At 32.9% G+C, this 19,991-nt stretch overlaps 3 protein-coding genes across 4 annotated transcripts; 2 read left to right on the top strand and 1 right to left on the bottom strand.

The window, feature by feature from the left end:
- The first annotated feature begins 215 nt into the window (after nt 1-215).
- On the top strand, nt 216-683 carry LOC107061428 (protein SRC2-like). The gene has a single exon (XM_015310668.1). The coding sequence runs from the start codon at nt 216-218 to the stop codon at nt 681-683; it is 468 nt and encodes a 155-aa protein (XP_015166154.1).
- Nucleotides 684-5,983: 5,300 nt separating this feature from the next.
- LOC102583869 (prohibitin-3, mitochondrial-like) lies at nt 5,984-9,594 on the top strand. 2 transcript variants are annotated; one of them, XM_006351808.2, is made up of 2 exons: nt 5,984-6,935; nt 9,267-9,594. In XM_006351808.2, the coding sequence occupies exon 1, from the start codon at nt 6,101-6,103 to the stop codon at nt 6,929-6,931; it is 831 nt and encodes a 276-aa protein (XP_006351870.1). In that variant the 5' UTR covers nt 5,984-6,100; the 3' UTR covers nt 6,932-6,935; nt 9,267-9,594. The 2 variants fall into 2 exon arrangements, with proteins under 2 accessions (XP_006351870.1, XP_015166165.1); XM_015310679.1 differs by lacking the exon at nt 9,267-9,594 and adding an exon at nt 9,069-9,216.
- A 985-nt stretch (nt 9,595-10,579) lies between these two features.
- LOC102600825 (uncharacterized protein At1g04910-like) lies at nt 10,580-17,719 on the bottom strand. Its single transcript, XM_015310678.1, has 10 exons — nt 17,212-17,719; nt 15,378-15,456; nt 14,938-15,005; nt 13,670-13,758; nt 12,983-13,180; nt 12,633-12,837; nt 12,359-12,526; nt 12,019-12,186; nt 11,632-11,822; nt 10,580-11,061 (listed from the first exon to the last, which is right to left on the bottom strand). The coding sequence occupies exons 1-10, from the start codon at nt 17,509-17,511 to the stop codon at nt 10,869-10,871; spliced, it is 1,659 nt and encodes a 552-aa protein (XP_015166164.1). The 5' UTR covers nt 17,512-17,719; the 3' UTR covers nt 10,580-10,868.
- Between the last annotated feature and the right edge of the window lie 2,272 nt (nt 17,720-19,991).

Genomic DNA, 19,991 nt, shown 5'->3' with positions numbered 1-19,991 from the left:
CTAAACAAAATAAAAGTCCAAACAATAGAGAAGACTATCCCCATTTCTTGGTTTTTTCCTCTAAAGTAAAAGTCTTCTATATCGAACAAACAAAGTCTCCTCTGTCCACATACCCCACATAATACTCATAGTAGCACATATTTTAAATATAATATAAATTTATGTGCACACACAACTAGCTAACTCAAAAACACACAAAAAAAATAAATATACAAATGGATTGTAGAAAATTTGAAATAACTCTAATATCAGCAAGTGATCTTGAAGATGTTCGTAAGCTATTCAAGATGAAAGTTCATGCTAGGGTTTCCATAGGTAGCAACCCTAACACCGAAAAACGGTCCCCAACGGACAAGCATGGGGAGATAAATCCGGCATGGAACTTTAGTATGAAGTATACAATCTCAGAGTGGATGATTCAGTATCCAAATGACATGTTAGTGATTAAGTTATACTGCAAGAGGAAGCTCGGAGATCGATATATCGGTGAAGTTCATATGTCTATGAAGGAGCTATACGAGTATTCGTATGCTAGTGGAGGTAGTGCTATCATGACTTGTCCTGTACATAAGGGTTGCGCTCAATCTCAAGGTGTTTTGAGGTTTTCGTATAGGTTTGGTGAAAGAGTTACCATTGATAAGTTAGTCTTGGCTGAGAGCATTGCTGGTTGGAGTATGTGTTAATTTAGAGTGAATTTGATTATTTTCTAGTCTTTTTGCTCTTTTATGTTTTCTACTAATGGATTCGACCACCATATATATATATACTGCAAACAGTTTGTACGTTTTTCTTTTTGAATTGAATGTTGAAGTGATGATGGGGTTCGGAAAATAAAAATATGTATGTTTTTGTTTTTGAATTGATCAGTGTCCCATGATGATAGGGGTTTGGAAAATAAAAACGTATTGTTGAGACTTGAACTTCTAAATGTCCAATGATGAAGTTTCGGAAAATAAAAATGTATTGACGAGACTTGAACGTAGAACCTCAAGGGGAATTTTGAAATCTGATCTCAATCACAAGTCAACCTTTAATCTTATGTTAAGGAGGTTAAAGTTTTATATATATATTTATAAAATTCAAAAAAATCTTATATATATTGTGTAATTGTTTTACTAAGGGGATTCGAGTGAACCTCTCGTTACCTTCTAAAAGGCCAACTTTTTTGCCATAAGGAAGGTGTTGTGTGGTGTATAGAACACACACTAATTCCTTTTTTTTTGTAATAATATAAGGGATTTCTCAGCCTTGTATATGGAGGAAAGGCAACACGTCCCCCTTCTTTTTGATCTATACAGTACACTTAACATTGTTAAGTGAGATTAATTATTTTATTTAAAAAAAAACATTTGATATTTGAAATTTACTATCCAACTAATCGAAATTTGCCTAGTATAAGATCCATTATCTTCCCTGCCAAAATTTCTACATTCCATGGTTAGAAGTTAGAACGCAAGAACTCTAGTTAATAGTCTGCAAATAGTTTATATATTTTTCTTTTTGAAATCATCCGACTAATTCAGATCCTCCCTTAAAAAAAATTCACTCTATGATTCGAACTCGGACACTCTAGTTATGGGTGGAGGGTATTTGATGGATCTGTTGATGATGTAAGAGAGTTAAGTCAGGATGTGTAGTAGACTATATTGTAGCTAGTTCTAAAATGCACAACGGTCCAACCAAACTGGAAATTCAATGACCAATGGTGCTTAGAGTCGAGGGATCAATTTGAGGGGAATACAAATTAGACATCTATGGTATGAATTTAATTAAGTCCTGCGCTGATCGATCAATTTAATGAATTAAAGGCTTGTATGATTTTGTTTGACCATACATTAGAAAGGGGTGAAACAAATTAGCTAGACTTATATATATTTATTGTGGATGGTAGAAGGATGTAGTCTGTAGACTTTGCTTTGTTAGGTGTATTTGGTACATAGGAAAGAATCTTGGATATTAATGTATACTTTTAGTTGGTGAGTATCCATATCAGACAATTTAATTATTGTGATACTTTTCAATATAAATTCAAGAAGTTTCTATCCAGTTAGTTAGTTAGACTTTGAGTTGTCTTATTTTGATTCAGTCACTGTAAGTTTTTCTTTTTCTTTTTTGGCATAATATATAAACATCATCTTTAGCTTAGTTTCAACGGACAACTATGCCTTCCAATTTTGAGTAAGCACAAGTAGCACTTAAATATGTATAAAATTGAACAAGTAGGCACATGTGTCTTACATGACATAATATACGTAGGGTGCAATATAGGACGAATGTGTCAATTTGTTCAATTTTATACAAGTTTAAGTGTCTACTTGTGCACACCCAAAATTAAAAGTCATAGTTACTAGCTGACGCCAAGTTAAAGATCATATTTATGTATTATGCCCTTTTTTTTTTTGGTTATTTCTCCACCTATGCAAATAAAATACGTATTCTTATTATGAAAAAGGGCAAAAAATACCAAATTTATTTAATTTGGATTATCATTATCCTCAATTAACCTGTTGGTCCATCGATGCCCCTATCCTTATTTTTTTTGGCTCATATTTACCCCTAAAACAAACAAGTCTAGTGACATCATGATATTCTCCTATTGAATTTTACATAACCCAAATATGAATTAAAATGTCCACCCATTTAAACCCATTCAGCCTATCAATACTAACCTGCCACTGTTTTACAAGCAAAAACACTATATGTTTAAAATGTTTATTTACCATGAATTCTCATCTGAATAATTGCAAGTTGAAGTATGATTCTCAAACTTTGAAATCAAATTTATCACAATTAAAATTTAGTTTGTATAGCTAACATGAAACAATACATATTTTCTCAATCTATATGTTAGAAATATTGTCTGAAGATTCAGACATTTATAAATCCTCAATTAAAGATAAACTAGGAAGAAGAAAACCACAAAATCTTATTTTTAAACCTTCGCCTAAAAAATTGAAAGTGCAGGAGGGAGACATGGTAAATTGAAAACCTTTTTTATTCTATGTTTATTTATAAGACAATTAATGAGTCGGCTGTTTAACAATTGAATAAGTAAATAAACAATAAAACAAGAAAGTAAATTACGCAAAATATTCTATATTGGTTGAGATTTCATGTGGATCTTAGTCCAGTCCCTTGAATTGCAAGAAATATTTTTGTAAGTCTTTCTTTAATGAACTTTGTATCATTACCTTAAGTTGAACAATAATATTTTTCAGAAATATTCATTTGAATATTTTCACTAATTATTCTCATTTTCTCATGCAACAATCTAACCAATATAACATAATAAGTTGAGGTAGACATGCTAATAATTGTTCTAGCACATTCAAAATAACTGAATCCGTTCATATCAGTAATTATTTTGCCACCCAATACAAAACAATCATAACATTATGTTCAAAGTTTGCCATTTTTATCCTACACATAATTAAAAATAAGATATCTTTTTTTATTAATATTAATAAATCAAAAAGAATAATTTTAAAGCTATAGTAAGAACTTAACATAATATTATATATTGACTTGACTTATTTAATTCAAACATAATGAAGTTTTGTGAATATTATTTCAACAATGGGCCACACAAGTATAAACTTTGCTGAATATTGTTGGAATATGCAGAACATTTCTTACAACAAGATTTATTTTATAATCATATGTCAATTTGGAAAATGGAGGAATATGACTTTAACAGAGTGTCATAACTCACAATCGTGTTTTTAAGGTAGGATTCTTAAGAAACGTTACTATGAGTAACATTTTAGGTGTAATTAAAATGTTTCAGTGAGTAATGTTTTAAATTTGCAGGATTAGATGACTCGTGATTGGATTCTCAAGAAACGTTGTTGTGAGTAACATTTTAGGTGGAAAACGTACCTCAGAGTGACATATTATAAAGCGTTACTCACAGTAACATATTAAGCTAAAAATATTACTCACAGTAACGTTTCTTAACTTAACGCCGCCAACCACAATATTTTATGCCCTAAAACGTTATTGAGAAATAAGTTTATACTAGTTTTGTAAAAAAATTAAAAAACGTAACTCACATCACCGTATTGGACTAAAAACGTTACTTATAGTAACCTTTTTTTTAACTTAACGCCATTAACCACAATATTTCACACAACTCAACTTTTAAAAATAAAATATGCCCTAAAAACATTTCTGAGAAATACATTTATACTCCCTTTGTTCCTCTTTATATGTCACCTTTTTAGATTTCACTTGCGTTAAGAAACTAAGTAAGTTTACAATTCTATCCTTATTTTTTATGTTTTTTTTTAAAGTCAACTTTTCAATAAATGATAAATATGCTAGATTTTAGTTTATGAGCTACTTTTTCTTTATCTATCACAAGAAAAAAAAGATACAGACTTAATAAAAATTTGGGAGTAATTTTTCTAGCATAGTATTAAATGTTGTTGTAATTCTTCATCTTTGTATACTTTTTCTCCTTAATCTGAAAATATATTCAAGTCGAGACTGTGCAAAACTCCTTTATTTGGATCTTGATTTTTCTCAAATTGGCCTTCACATATTTTGGTTGAGTCTTCTATTTTTACTTCCTTTTAAACCTTTTGAAGTGTCATCTTCCTTGATAAAATTTGTTGAAGCTTCAACTTTCAATTTTTCTTTTCTTCGTCTTTTATTTTTAATTTGTTTGTTGACATTTCTTTTTCAAAATAAGATTTTATAAAGTAGTGCAATGGTAAGAGTAATTAATCAATGTATGCTGTAATTACAATGAACATTAATTACTTATTAGTTTTTCTAGGCTGGTCAAATATTTATATTCAAGACTAATTAACTATCAAGGATTATGAAGAATATTGTAATTAATTATAAATTGATTTTATGAAATGACAATTATTACAAACCAACTATTTATAGTAAGGATAGCATATAAAAAAAACCAGAGGGAATACTAGTTCTGTAAAAAAATTAAAAACGTACTACTTTGATGAATTGATTTAAATAATGACTTAGTTTAATAAAATAACCTTAACTTCCTATTAAATTTATATAATCATATACATAAAATTATGAGCGAAATTCAAAGTCGGGTTTTTTTACATTTTGATTGAAAACTAGTGTTATCTTATATGAGGGAACTTTCGCATATAACCACTCAAAAATAGCTTAATTATGCTCCATAATTATAGTTTGCTAATTACGAGTCGTAGCCACATGTTATAGGGAGGAGATTGGCCAGTGAGATTGGGAGAGAGAGGAGAGAGGCGAGCGAGAGAGGGCAGAGAGTGAGAAAGAGGTGAATTATATATGTATATCTGTCAAAATAATTGTATATAGTAATTGGTATACATATGTATTTGTATATCCGACGAGCGAGATTGGGAGAGGGAGGAGAGAGGCGAGCGAGATGACAACAATTTGTATAATTCACATCTCGTTTGTATAATTCGCGTACGTTTGTATAATTGAGCAATACAAAGTCTGTAATTATACAAATATGACAAAACTCGAAATAATGAATTGATACAAACATAAACATATGAACTTTAAACAGTTTTACAATATATTATACAAATTACATTATATAAATTATATTATACAAAATCTGAAAACTACACGTTTATACAAACTTTAAAAGGTTATACAAAAAAAAGATTGAATGTAAATGGTGATAAAACTGAAAAATCAAAGGAAATCATCGTCATATACAAATACAAACCATTGTATACAAAATACAAATCAAATGAAGAATTGTTAGTTGCGAATTATACAAATTGTACAAACGTGATTAATTATATAAATTTGAAGTCAGCCCACATAATTAATGGTTAATGCTAGTCGCGAGTGATAATTATGAAAAAACTATAGCTATGATGACTAACTCAATAGTATAAGTTTACTTAACCACGTAATTTTTCCCTTTTATATTTTGATATATGGTACTAAAATAGTGCTACATATGATAGTAAATATTAATCTAATTTTGTAAATAGAAAAAAATAAATTATTCCAAAATGTTAAACTTGCACAGCAATCCAAACTCTCTGCTCTAAAACCCTCCATTCTTTTCTCTTAAGCCCTAATCTAAAATCTCAGTCTCTCTGTTTCTACATTCACAACAATGGGTAGCCAAGCTGCTGTTTCCTTCCTCACCAACATAGCCCGTGCCGCTTTCACTCTCGGCCTCGGCGGCGCACTTGTCAATTCCTCCCTTTACACCGTCGACGGCGGTCAACGCGCCGTTCTCTTCGACCGTTTCAATGGTGTCCTTGAAAAAACCGTTGGTGAAGGCACTCATTTCTTGATCCCATGGCTTCAGAAGCCCTTCATATTCGATATCCGTACCAGGCCTCACGTTTTCTCCTCAGTCTCCGGTACAAAGGATCTACAAATGGTTAATCTCACGCTACGTATTCTTTCTAGACCAGAAATATCACGCCTTCCCTACATTTTCAAAAACCTAGGTACTGAATATGACGAAAAAGTCCTTCCTTCTATTGGTAATGAGGTGCTCAAAGCTGTTGTGGCTCAATTTAACGCTGATCAGCTCCTTACGGATCGTCCACAGGTCTCTGCACTTGTACGGGAGAGTTTGATTAAACGTGCCAAGGATTTCAATATTGTGCTTGATGATGTGGCGATCACACACTTATCTTATGGAGCTGAGTTTTCGAAAGCTGTGGAGCAGAAACAGGTAGCTCAGCAGGAGGCTGAGAGGTCGAAATTTGTGGTGATGAAAGCTGAGCAAGAGAGGAGAGCGGCAATTATTCGGGCTGAAGGAGAGAGCGAATCTGCCAAGCTGATTTCGGATGCTACTGCAGCTGCTGGAATGGGTTTGATTGAGTTGAGGAGGATTGAAGCTTCTAGAGAAGTTGCTGGGACTTTGGCTAAGACTCCTAATGTTGCTTACTTGCCAAAGCAAGGGAATATGCTTCTTGGACTCAACCGTTGAGTAGGTAATCAATTGAGCAAAATGCTAGTTTATTTATGTATTTATCTTTTCAGAATATCTTATGTTCATTGTTAACTTATCTAAAATATTTACAAACAGACTCTAAAAGAACAGACTGCTAGAAGAAGAATCAATTTTAATCACTTCGGACAAAAATGTAATCCACTTGAATCAACAATTTTGTGAAGTTTGTAATTTTCAAGGATTAGTTTACCCTCCTTTATATTTAATCTGCACGTAAAAAAAGGGAAAATAAATGTTGATATTTGAAAGATAGGAAAAAATGGTAGGTTTCAAATTTGCCATATAAATAAGTAATACGTAAAATTTAAAGAAGTAATACACACATACTTTGTCAAAGGCCGCTTTCTCTAGTTTGTCTGAAGCAGAGACAATCAGATATCATGGGATAGAAGGACTAATGAATTGGAAAGTCAGTACACTTTAGTTAAAAGTAGTGGATCACAGAGATAGGCAACAACAACATACCCTGTATAATCCCACAAGTGGAGTCTGGGGAGGTAGTGTGTACGCGGATAATCCCACAAGTGGAGTCTGGGGAGGTAGTGTGTACGCGGACCTTACCCCCTACCTTGTGGGGCAGAGAGGCACGGAGAGTATAAAAAGAGACTGATCATGTTTCAAACACTCATTTTATAAGACTGAATATCTAGATGGATAGTTCATGATTTTACCATACTGAGGCAGCATTGCAGGTTGTCCCCTTTTCCAATCTTGAGTGAGTCTCGGGGCTGAGTTGGCATAATAGTTTGACGTTGTGTAACCCTCAGGGGTTGGCCTGCTGGCAATTGACTTGAGCCTTGGGGTTTGCTCCCTTTCAAGGTCTCAAGTTCGAAAACCCCACTTGGGGTGCAAAACAATTTCTGAGGGCCATCGGACTGGGTAAAACCTGAATTAACCGTGGTGCACTTGCGGGAAACTCCTTGCCGAGGGCCTGTGCACCCCCGGGATTAGTCGGGGCTCAAAGAGACTCGGACACCCGGTGCAAATAAAAAAAAAATAGTTTGACGTTGTGTAGGATCCTCTCACATTCCAATGTTACATGAACTGTGGGTATGGATAAGTAACCAGTACAGGTGTCTGTGAGCATACTGAGTAGGTAAATAGACCTTTTCGCTAACTTTTGGTGTATTATGAAGATTTGTAAAGAATGATAGCTTGTGGAAAAGTAACAGTCAGGTTAATGGCTAATCCATAGCTGTTGTAGTGCTGCCTGAACTGAGGACAAGAAGGTTTCTGGTGCAGACAGGCTTATAGAAATTAGAATACTTACTGGCCTTCTCTTTGCTATCCCGCAATACCAGAATTAGTTTTCCAGTATTTAATCACCAAACGGGATCAGGTTCAAGATGTCTATTTTTGGCAGATAAGGGCTAAAAAAGGGGAAAGTAATGAAGGTTTGGGGAGTGTTCAGTGAGGATTGTTGTGAATGTGCCATGTTTAGTATGTGGTGATTATTGAGAAAGTTAGATGATTTATTATTTAGTGTTTTTGAAATGATGAAACATTAGAATGATGTAACCTTGTATTATATGTTGAAAGGCTATTGCACCAGTCTCTCAAGGTTCTTTGATGAGTCAGGTTCTACTTCCTGATTTTTTCTTGGTTTTGTGTGCTAAACAAGATTTGCATCTGATTTATTACATTTTGTGAAGCCCCATTGTATTAAAAACCTTAACCTTTATTGAACTAATAAATCCCTCAATGAAATAGGACATACTTGCATACAATATGTGCCAGGTTAATTTTATACTTAATTATTGTATTTTCAGCCAACGTGCTGTTGCTGTGCAGTATTAAAGTTTCCCTAGTTTGTGTATGTGGTGGTGGTGGGGGAATTGGTCTTGCTTCTGGTGGTGATCAAGATTTATTTACTTAGTGATTTTTTTTTTATAATTTACTAAGAAATGTTTTCATACTAGCTATTGGCTAGATCTTAATGGTTGGGATATTGAGAATTCAATCATAGAAGAGGCCCAATCTTTTTCATGAACACTTGCATAGACTGCCGAAATAAAGACCTAATCTCTGCTCTTGTTATGTGATTTGCTCGTATTACTGAATTGAGGTATTGTTTGTTTGTTTGAACTATGTTAACAATCTGAAGCTTTTGTAGAACATGTATTATATGGCTGTGTAGTATTGCGGGGTTTAAGGCTGATGCTCTTTTTGCTTCCTCAAAGTGAGCACTGTTTTTTTCTATCTACCAGATCCTCTGGAAATTGTCCCCTTTATCTGGTCCAAAAAAATTCTTATCTTTTGCTTTTTTTTTTCTTCGTTCAATGTTCATTGTGGCTCTTTTGTTCCTTTCCAGGTGGTTTCTTTAATGGTGAGGTATTATACTGCTGCTTTGGTGGCCTCTTCTTGCCAGTCTGTTTTTCTGGTTCAATGATGACACCTTGATTCATCCTGGACAATGTTATAGCGCGTATGAAGAAAACCAGGAACACTGAGGATGTTTTCTGTTTTGGTTCCCTTTACAATACACGTTATAGTGTCTTTCTTTAGACAATCCATTGTTTTCCTGAGCTTACCCTATTTACTAACCTAGTTTAAATAATCGTCATGCAAACATTTTGAAGAGCCTAATGCAAATTATTGCACGTGAATCTCGAATTTGTATTTTCTTGTTGTTTATGTAAATACCCACAGCTGAGGAAAACAAATTAGGTAAGCCTCATATCATCCATCTGGCCTAGCCAAATCTAATTAGTTCTTTGGAATCTGCATGGTTTATGTCAAGTGACTCAGTTAAAGCATTTGTTTGAGCTAAATTTACTTTAGGAAAAAAGGTCAACCCTTTCACAAAAATGGTTTGAACAAATAGAATTTTGTAAAGTCAATTTTTTTTTTGTTTGCGAATTTTATTTTTAGTATTTTCGAACAAATGCCATGACAAATTCTCAATAATTTTCACTGTTAAAATGTTATCAAGTGATGAGAAAACCCAAAAAAAAATTAGGCCGATGCTATGACAGGGTAGAAGCAATTTTTTTTGTTTCAACTCATGTTAGTGTGGACATTATATTTGAGATTCAAAAAACTCCCTTTATTTCTTAGCGCTTAAATTAGGACAGAAGGAGTTGTTGATTGTAACTTGTAAGTCATCAATAACGAGTTTAGGATATAGATTCATTCATCTTATTTAAATTAATGTTTAAATATGTGGAAAATGGAAACCAAAAAGTAGCCGTAGTTATTTTCATTTTAAATTTTGAGTCTCAAGTCCTGGTCATTTCATATCGAACTTATCAGTATCCAGGAAACTTATGTGCAATGGTTCAAGGCAGAATGACTGATTATTCTCATTTCAACTTCAGTATACTTTGTACTTGCTTGTATTTTGCATCGAACTACACAGGCCGTAAACTGTACGTTTTACATTATTCATTTCTTAAACTTTAGAATTTACTGTTCCTGTCGCTCTACTTAAGCTCATCTCAGTCCAAATACTATATAAAGCTACAAAAAACCTTAAGATACTTGCTAAGGTAGAAACACCTGGCACAATAAATCTTGAAATTTAATCAGTAAATATCTTGTAGCATTACAACTGGTAGACTAGACGAGCACAAATTTCCAGAAGAAATGTAAAGGCAGTAACAAATCCTAAGAAGAAAAGAGAAAGAACAAAAAAATTTCTACTACTATATAGTAAGTGGAAGTTTAGGTACTACAAAGGGTACTGATATCAACTACATATAAGATCAAATGTCCTGCCTCGCCGGCTAAGGCAAATCTCGAGATGCTTTAACGATGATCTTCGATTCCTGTAATCAACGTTGGACTTGCAACTATGGATCTATTCTACCACTCCCCATTGACACATAAAGTCTGGTGTTTGCAAAAGGATCCCAACTTAATTGATCAACTTCGGCTTGCTCAAATCAGAGAAACTTAGAACTATCGAACAATCTCAGTGATCTACCATGAGGTATGAATTACTACGGTTGGTAGTTCTTTTTGACTCCCAAAGGCACCTGCATTCAGGCAAAGGATTCGAATAGATAGAACCTTTTCTGGTGGACTTCTTAGCTCTAGGTACCATTATGCCCTTCCTATCACTTTCAGCCAGCATTGATCCCATTTGATCCTTGAAATCAATCCAGCTGTTTAGCAGTTTAAGGAAAACAAAAAACAATTGAGAAAAAACAAAGAGGCATTGATTCTTTGATTCTCTAACAGGATAGTAGACACTCTGATACCATGTGAGAAATATTGGAGAAGAGTACTGTTGAATTTTTGTATCTACATTATTACACAAACACATACACTATAGTACAATCCTTTTCCAAGTAGGATTCTATGTACTATTCTTGTTCCTACTCCTATTCTAACAGCCGTGTTCCAAAATTAAGGTAGATTCAGCCTCGGAAACATTCTGAAATGATAAATTTTAGGGGCAGGTTCATTCCATTTCTTTTGATATTTACTTTTTGCATGCAGGTTAGTTAGATTATTCACGACTAGATAATATCATGATTCATGAGCAAAAAAGTTGACTCAAATACATATAGTGCTACCTTTGAGATCAAGAAGTGAGGCTTTCATGAAATCACATCAAATTCTACCTATAGAAGTATAATGCTTACAGGCAAAGAAAGCTCGAATTTGTTTTCAGTTATATGAGAAGCAGAAAGAGAAGAACATAGACGAGAGCTATAAGAAAAGGATCTCACCTTGTACTTGTGTTCTGCAATAAAGTTACAAGCTTGATTTTATCAGGTTTGATAGTCTTGGCATGTCCATTGAAAAGGTACCTTCTATGACCGATCAAAAAATGAGGGAAGTTTCCCCCTTGAGTGGTTACAAATACCTCACTAAACAAGCATACTAGGTAGTCCACAGCAGCTAGTCTTGATGAATAACCCTGTAAAACAAAAAAATAAAAAATACTTATCCGAGAAACTTAGGTTCAGTTCAAGCTAAAATAGACAGAGGACAACATCCATTTCTCAGTTGGTCCAATATCTAGTCCATTTGATGGTATTATTGACAGGCGATCAATCATGTCTAGATGTACAACACACTATTTCTTTAAGAAATGGCTTGTCATCAACATATACCTCAAATGGAGCAAGCTCATCTTTGGTTGCCAAAGTCTCCTTGGTTTGTAGGAGTGGAAACATCTTCCGCAGAGGTGCTAGATATCTATCTGCCTGGTAAATCTTCCCAGAAGCCAAATATATAGGAGTGTCTTTGGCAAATCCCATACCCCTAAGCATCATGCCAACCTATCCTGACAAAGAAAAATATATGAAACAAAAGAGTAGCTACAAGCCTACAACGAATAAATTCAGATACATCAGGATGTCACTTAGGTAGTATAACGCTGATAAATTCATTTTCTTCTCCAGATGAAAATCCAAGTTTTATTTAAAGGAAAACAGCTAAATAAAGTCTAACCTCTACAGGGGTCATAGGACATTTTCCATTTTTACGGTTGAGGCCAGGTGCAATAACACGATATTTCTGTTTGAACTTCTTTCCCCATCCTTTCTCACGTACTACATCCATTTCTGACTTTTCAACCTGTCCTCCATCATAACTACAACACGAAAAGGCTACCATGTCCTTCACATATAAGATGGATTTTTCATCATTAGATTTAAGATCAACAGATTCACTGGACCTCCAGAAAATCCTATGCAAGTAGAACTACTAGGAAGAGAGAGTGTACCTCCTCAAAGCGAAGGTGGACAGAAATATACTTCCCACCATAGTTAGAGCTCCTCTCAATCATGCGCTTGACCAACTTCTTTGCAAGTTCTGATATGGCTAAGGAGAACTTCAAAGCTTCATAATTGGAAAAGCATCTCAGGAACTGAAGATGAGATGGAAGATGCATTGACAATCTATTAGCGAAGGGGGAAATACGAACAACCCTGCATGATAAACTAACCAGTGAGTACAAATAAATTAGGTCTGCATAAGTAACAAAATAATGTGATATTAATGTCAACGCCAGCTCTTAACTATTAGGAAAGAAATGCCATCCACTAAAAATTGAAAAAACAAAAAATTGCATACCGCTGCTTAAATAAGACAGGATAAACCTCTTCCAGGTAATATCTTGGAGGTGCCCAAGCTTGAACTCGCAAATTCTGAATATTGCTGATATTAGAATCATATCTCTCCATCAGTTCCGTTGGTAGTTCTTTGACCACTTCTATATAATCTTTAAGGGTGGACATGAAATGGTCTTCATCATAAATATCACCAAATTCACTGCTTTGTGACAAAAACAGAAACAACAAACATAACCTTTGTGAATACAGAAGTTCAACTGGATGTGATTATTGGTGTTATTCAAACGTGAAATAGTGATTTAACATGAGAAACCTTGCACAAGAATGAAGCACGTAGAGACGGAACCTACACTAGTCAATGGAAAGGAATATTCTTCAATCACCCTACACCTATTTCATTTTAGCAGTTAGGTGTGCTTGGTTAGAAATACAGAAAGGCAAAGAATGTGAAAGAAGAGTTCAATAAGAAAGCAATATAGGAAACCTTTCTTAATCCAACACAACAATGCACTTCTTCCGTCTGGCACATCCTTTCATCATATAAGGATGTCCTTGAGATCGTAAAATGTGTAATTTCAGAAAGTATAGAACCTTGAGATCAGATAGGAAAGGCGATAAAAGATGTGTACATTTTCAACCATTACTTGGTAGGATTAACACACTAGTAACTACTGATGTGGAAACTTGCCTCGAATCCCTCCAGGCATTGTGAAACTCCAGACGAGGAATAAGTAATGTGGCATTCAATAGCGCAGCAATGACTACTGCATTGCAAATCTGCAGTAAAAGCAATAAGGGTGGTTAAGCTACATGATCATTTCACATTAATGGATAAAGAAATACCAAAAAAATGTCTAATCACCTGCTTAGCAATTTATATCAGCTATTACTGACCTAACTAACAAACCGGTACTCCCCCGGTCTACCCAAAAACCAACAACTGCAATCGGCATTACTTCTGCCTTCTTACTGCTTCTCTAATTAGGTATTCTTTAGAAAATAAATAAATTATATTATGTCTTTGTTTTAGTTCGTTTCGAAACATTAATCTTTTTTGTCAATTTTTAAATTTAACATCCACATGACATGTTTAAAATCACAAGATTAAAAAATATCTTGATATATTATAAGTTTAAGACCATAGAAAAAATAAAGCTTTTTCATTAAAAAGAAGAAATAAATTTGGATTTCAATAATAATAATAATAATAATAAAAGCTAGGATTTATTTTTGGCTTTAGGCCACTAATTAATTTGAGCCACCACTGCTATGTCGAAAACCTTTACTTGGTATTTATTTAAAAAGAAAAATGAAGTTGAAAAGGAACAGAACATTGTACTTTAGCCATGATTAGGATAGATTTTTGCCTATATATTGATGTGACTTCTTTTTCTTTTTCCATTAAATCATATTCAAACGATCATATCTCTTACAATATAAAGAATAACATGACCGATAACCTATTATATTAAAAGTATTTGAATTTTCTTTTCAACGCCACCAATTTGATTTCCAAATTGATTTGAGAAGTTCACGACAAAGAAGATGGAAAAGAGGTTGATTTGGATGAAGAAGACGATCGGTATGCTGAATTTGTTTACAGAGCCAAACAAAAACAGATTTGTGAAAAAAAATCTCGTTTTGACTGAACCTCTCTTAATTGATGAAGATTACAATGTTCGTATTATAGGTAGAGAAATCATATATGATCTTAGCGAGGAAGTTGGTATAGCTACTATGATTTATGCAATGCTGACCGATATTGACAGCTCTAATGAATATGTGAGGATGTGACACATATTCCAGTAAATACTAATACTAACTTCTCTGGCTGAGTTTGAACTTGTGACATGAGCCAAACCTATAGATCACATGTTGTTTTTACTATAACAAATTTGCAGTTTTAAATTACTTGGAATATACAGTGGCATTTTGACTCAGCATGAGATTACATACCGATGATCGTTGCTGATTGAGGCCACCATTGGCATCAACAATTAAGTAAAGATTGGCTCCCGAAGAATCTGAAATAATACATTATTGTTAGATTTTTAATTTAATGTAACTATATGCATTCTTATAGTGTCCACCAACTTTACAATTTTGACTAGATGAAAACTACTAAATCTGCATCAATTTGCACTCGGTCAAGTTAAAATCTGATTACAAAAATTTATAAGGTGTTTTGGAAATTCTAACACCAATGATAGTGCAAATTGATGGTATGACCTATAATAATTTTGTCATTTTATCATGAAAATGCAATTTTGACCAAAATCCAATTCGATGATTCGGTTATGGAAAGTGAAATGCAGACAAAATGTCAAAATACAGAGAGCAGTTCAGTTTTCAGGAAGAACAAAATCTAGCACAGCAACAACATGTTATTTTGATACCTTTAGTTGAGGCAGTAGTCCCAAAGGAACATGGTTTTTGCTCTTTTAGCTTCCTTTTGTATATCCAGACAGAGGAAAGCTACAATAAGATTGGTGAATCAATTCAGCTAATTATTATAACATAACAGAAAGTTAAACAATAACAAGGATTAACATAATCACAGGACTAATTCATCATCTGCAAAAACCCAATATTTAAAACAAGATTCTTCCTTTGTTTTCCTACAAAATGTTGTAAGAGGAGGGGATGGGATAAAATGAGAGAGGCATGTGAGTTGGCCCAAATACCATTATAAAAGATCTATTTATATAAAAATATAAGTGTTATGTATATATGCATGCCTTTATTGGTTTTTTTTTTGGGAAAATTGTGCTTTATAGCAAACTATTAATTCAAAATAAATGTTATAGCTATAGTTTCATTTAATTCTAATTCGTAGCAAACATTTTGCCATTCTGGCCTCAATTCTCTCCCTCACCTCTCTCACTTTTATACAAACACAAATGTATAAATTGTGATTGTGTTTGTATAAAGCGAGAGAAATTGTATATACAAATACAAATACATATTTCTCCGTCCTATACACTTATAATTATACTAATACAAATCTTTTGCTGCTCAGTTCTCTTTTGCCTTTCTCTCTCTCTCTCTCGCTTTATACAAACCCAAATTATACAAATACAATGTACAATTTGTGTTTGTATAAAGTGACAGCGAGATTTGATATACAAATACAAATACGAAGGTTTTAACTCAATTCAATTGTATACAAATTTAAATTTTATACAGATATACAAACACAATCATTGATACATATATATAGTAGTTACATATACACAATTATCTAACCGATATACATATATAATTTACCTCTCTCCACTCTCTGTCCTCTCTCGCTCTCCTCTTTCCTAATCTCTCTCGCCACTCTAGCCTAACATAAAGAACATATATATATGCAAACACAATTTTTATAGACACAGACGTCTGATTTATACAAATCATTGTGATCTAATACAAATCAGATGTCTGCGAGTCAGATGCCTTTGCTATGAAACGCAAGTAACAAAATTGTAGCTATAGAACGCTAATGTGATTTTTATGTTTGATATTCCTAAAATTTACTTTGTTTTTTTTTTCCACCCCGATGTACGGAGCCCACATTAGAGCCCGACTAAATCCGAATGGTTGCAGGGCCCAACAAGATTATTTTCTTTTTCAGTGTGCTTTTCCAGAATTCAATTTGATTCCTAGTAAGTGATTTTTTTTCGACTTCTCAAAGTGACATCAGACGTGGAAAAATTAGTCACTAAAAGGAGTAGTATTTAATTTAGAAAGAAGTTACATTTTGCTTTCAAAGCATCCAAAAAAAAGGTCTAATAAATTCATGTTAAAGTTCAAGAGAATTGACCATCACAGAAGTGCTTAAATCATAATGAAACAACAATTTTGGACCATCACAGAAAGTGACAAAAAATACTCTCTCCATTCACTCTTAGTTGTCCAATTTGAACTTTGGATTCACATAGATTAATTAATATTTAGTTTTAGCTCTTGTGAGATAATTTGAAGAATAAGTAACTAATATTAATGGTTAAAATGTAAAAAAAAAAATCTAATATTTTTTTTTCTCTTGATACACTAAAATATCAAGTAAAATTGAAAATGTGAGTCTTGCTAAATTACCATTTGTACTCAACTAAAACAACTAACACTAATTTCCTCTTCTTCCTTTTGCTTTTCAAAAAGTAAAGTTGAATAGGGTTTTCACGAATTCCGAAAACAGGAAAAAATCATCAGTTTAGATCTGCTAATATATGAAAGGAGCAAAATTACCTGAATTGAAGAAGAATTATCAGCTTCAATATCAGTCCAAAGCTTCTGAAAAATCTCATGACTACGATAAACAGCACCAGTTGCTAAACCAGAATATTGCAGCAGGGAAAACAGGGGGCCAACGCAGCTGATCAATCCCGTTAAGTATAGAACAGAGACAAGCAGCAGAAAATTCCGCCGGTGCAACATTGCAAAACTTCCCCGCCGGCGTAATCTCCTCCGGCAATTTTGCCGGTTCCGCGGAGATGTCGGCGGGGAGCTGTTGTTAATGGTGTAACCATTTGCACTTTTCGAAGACATGACGATACAAAGAGAGAGAAAAAAATGTATGTGAGATTTGACAAATGGAAAAAAAATATATGTGATGTGTGTTGCACTTTTGAAAGTTTTTTAGAGAAATAGTTATAGTGAGAGTAGTGCATTCAAATAGTAGTTGTTAATAATTAAAGTGGCCATGGAGTATGGAGCCAACAATGTAGGAGAGGAGAATGAAGAAGCTGACAGTAAATATCCCTCTTGACTTTGACCTCACAATGGTTTGGCAAATGTAAATGAAAAAACAAAAGAGATACTCCGGTTCGAAACATCTATTTTTCTTTTTAGTCAGTTTTAAAAAAAATAACTCATTTTTTTCAACACTTTAATTTCAACATATTTAAGATCAATTTTTTCTTTTATTTTCATAAATTTTGTGCCAAGTCAAACTAGAGAAAAAGTACATAGTAAAACAAATACTCCCTCCGTTTCACAAAGAATGACTTAGTTTGACTTGACACGGAGCTTAAGAAAATAAAGAAGACTTTTGAATCTTGTGATCCTAAATTAAAGTTATGTCAAATGTACAAAATTGCTCTTTAATCTTGTGGCTTTAAACATGTTGTGTGAAAAACTGAAATTAAAATGTTACCATAAAAAGGAAAAGGTCATTCTTTTTTAAACAGTCTAAAAGGAAAAAATGTCATTCTTTTTTAAAGAGAGGGAGTATATGTTACGTTTAATGTACACAATTGTAGTTCTAAACAATGTATACACAACTATAGTTTTAATTTTTTTTTATAATTTACAGCTACATTATTTATTTAATAGCTATCAATTTAAAAGTGTATCTTTCAATGAACGTATTTCAAGACTATTTTAAGCATTATATCTGTCAATTATCTTTCCTTCCTCTTCTCTCTCCCAAAATTAGCAACATTCTTTCTTTTTTATGAATGATTTTCCTCCTTTTTTTTCATGGATGATTCTTCGAATGCACTCCAAATTCAAACTCAACGATGCCATGCTTTCTCTCCCTTGCTCCGATAAAGCATTAATCGTGATGGTTTGTGAAACTCCGTTGACAACCATAAGAGAACGTTTTGAAGTTTAAGTTCAAATTGCGGCTTTATGATGAAATTATTGTAAGAATTAAATGAGTGATATTTTGAAAGATTGGACATTTAACGAGGAGTTCATATCTTTAGTTTGAAGGATTTTAGTGTAAATTTGAGGTAGATTTGGTGGATTTAGAATCAAACACACCCATATATGTATTGTATTAATATATTAATGCACTTGTATATGTATTGTATTCATGTATTTGAGTATCCTTGTTAATTGTTATACATTTTTATCAATGTATTTGAATATTCCTATAGTGTATTCATCACATGAATGTATTTGAAGAACCAATTAAAGTATATATGGTCCTTATTATTCATGATGTATCAATGTATTTGAGTGCATCTATAACTGATTATAAATTTGTATCAATTTATTCAAGTGTATATGTTTCTTGTTATACTTTTGTATCAAGTGTATTTATTTGTATTTTCTACTGATTATGCATTTGTACCAAGTGTATCTGCTCATTGTTATTTGTTTTGTATTAATGTATTCGAGTGTATCTGTGATTTGTTATAAATTTATATCAATGTATTTTAGTGTATTAGTTCCTTGTTTTATATTTGTATCATGTGTTTCAATGTATATGTTCCCTGTTATACATTTGCATCAATATATTTGAGTGTTTCTATAGTGTATTTATCACAAGAATGTATTTACATCAATGTATTCAAGTGAAAAGAGTTGGTAACAACATAAAAATTTATGTATCAATATCGTACAATTAATAGTCAGTGATATAGCAAAATCAATGAAGAAGAAAGATCTTGTAGCACAATTCATTTTTTTATTATGGAAAAGATCTTGTGAGATTTAAGTGTTGAACTCTGAAATCTCACAAGATCTTGTTGGACAAATAATGCACTACATCAAATATTATATTTGTGTACAAAGTCACTTTTAATAGAAAAATACATTGAATTTTGGGTAGCAAAAAAGGGTTTCATGTATATTAAAGATCTATGTTTAAGATTTTTCAGAAGTATTATAAAAATATATATATTCTTATTCTTATTTTTAGTTTTAAATGCATTATTCAGGAAAGAGTTTAGGAAATTATGTTTTTATGTTACCTAATTGTAAAGATTATGTTTTGAAGAAAGTTTAGCCACTGCAAAATACGAAAGTTTACAACTCTTCATTACAAATAGATATGGTTTCAAAGAAAATTTTCCTTTATCCTGAAAACTCAAAACATCAGTATGCTATAGTTGTGAGCTTAGTCTCACCAACAGTACAATTTTACAAATTTGAGCAAAAACTCACAATATGATTTCAGTTAAGTTTTCATGACATATTATATATGAGCATATATAGATTATTTTGAGAGGATTATTTAGCACCGAGCGAACGAAGGCTCTAGAGCCCAAGTTTCAGAACTATGTGATACCATATGT

The sequence above is a fragment of the Solanum tuberosum genome, unplaced genomic scaffold (assembly GCF_000226075.1).
Source record: "Solanum tuberosum cultivar DM 1-3 516 R44 unplaced genomic scaffold, SolTub_3.0 scf00134, whole genome shotgun sequence".
Lineage (NCBI taxonomy): Eukaryota > Viridiplantae > Streptophyta > Magnoliopsida > Solanales > Solanaceae > Solanum > Solanum tuberosum.
Note: the sequence above shows the minus strand (reverse complement) of the source record. Positions and strands in the feature narration are given on the sequence as shown.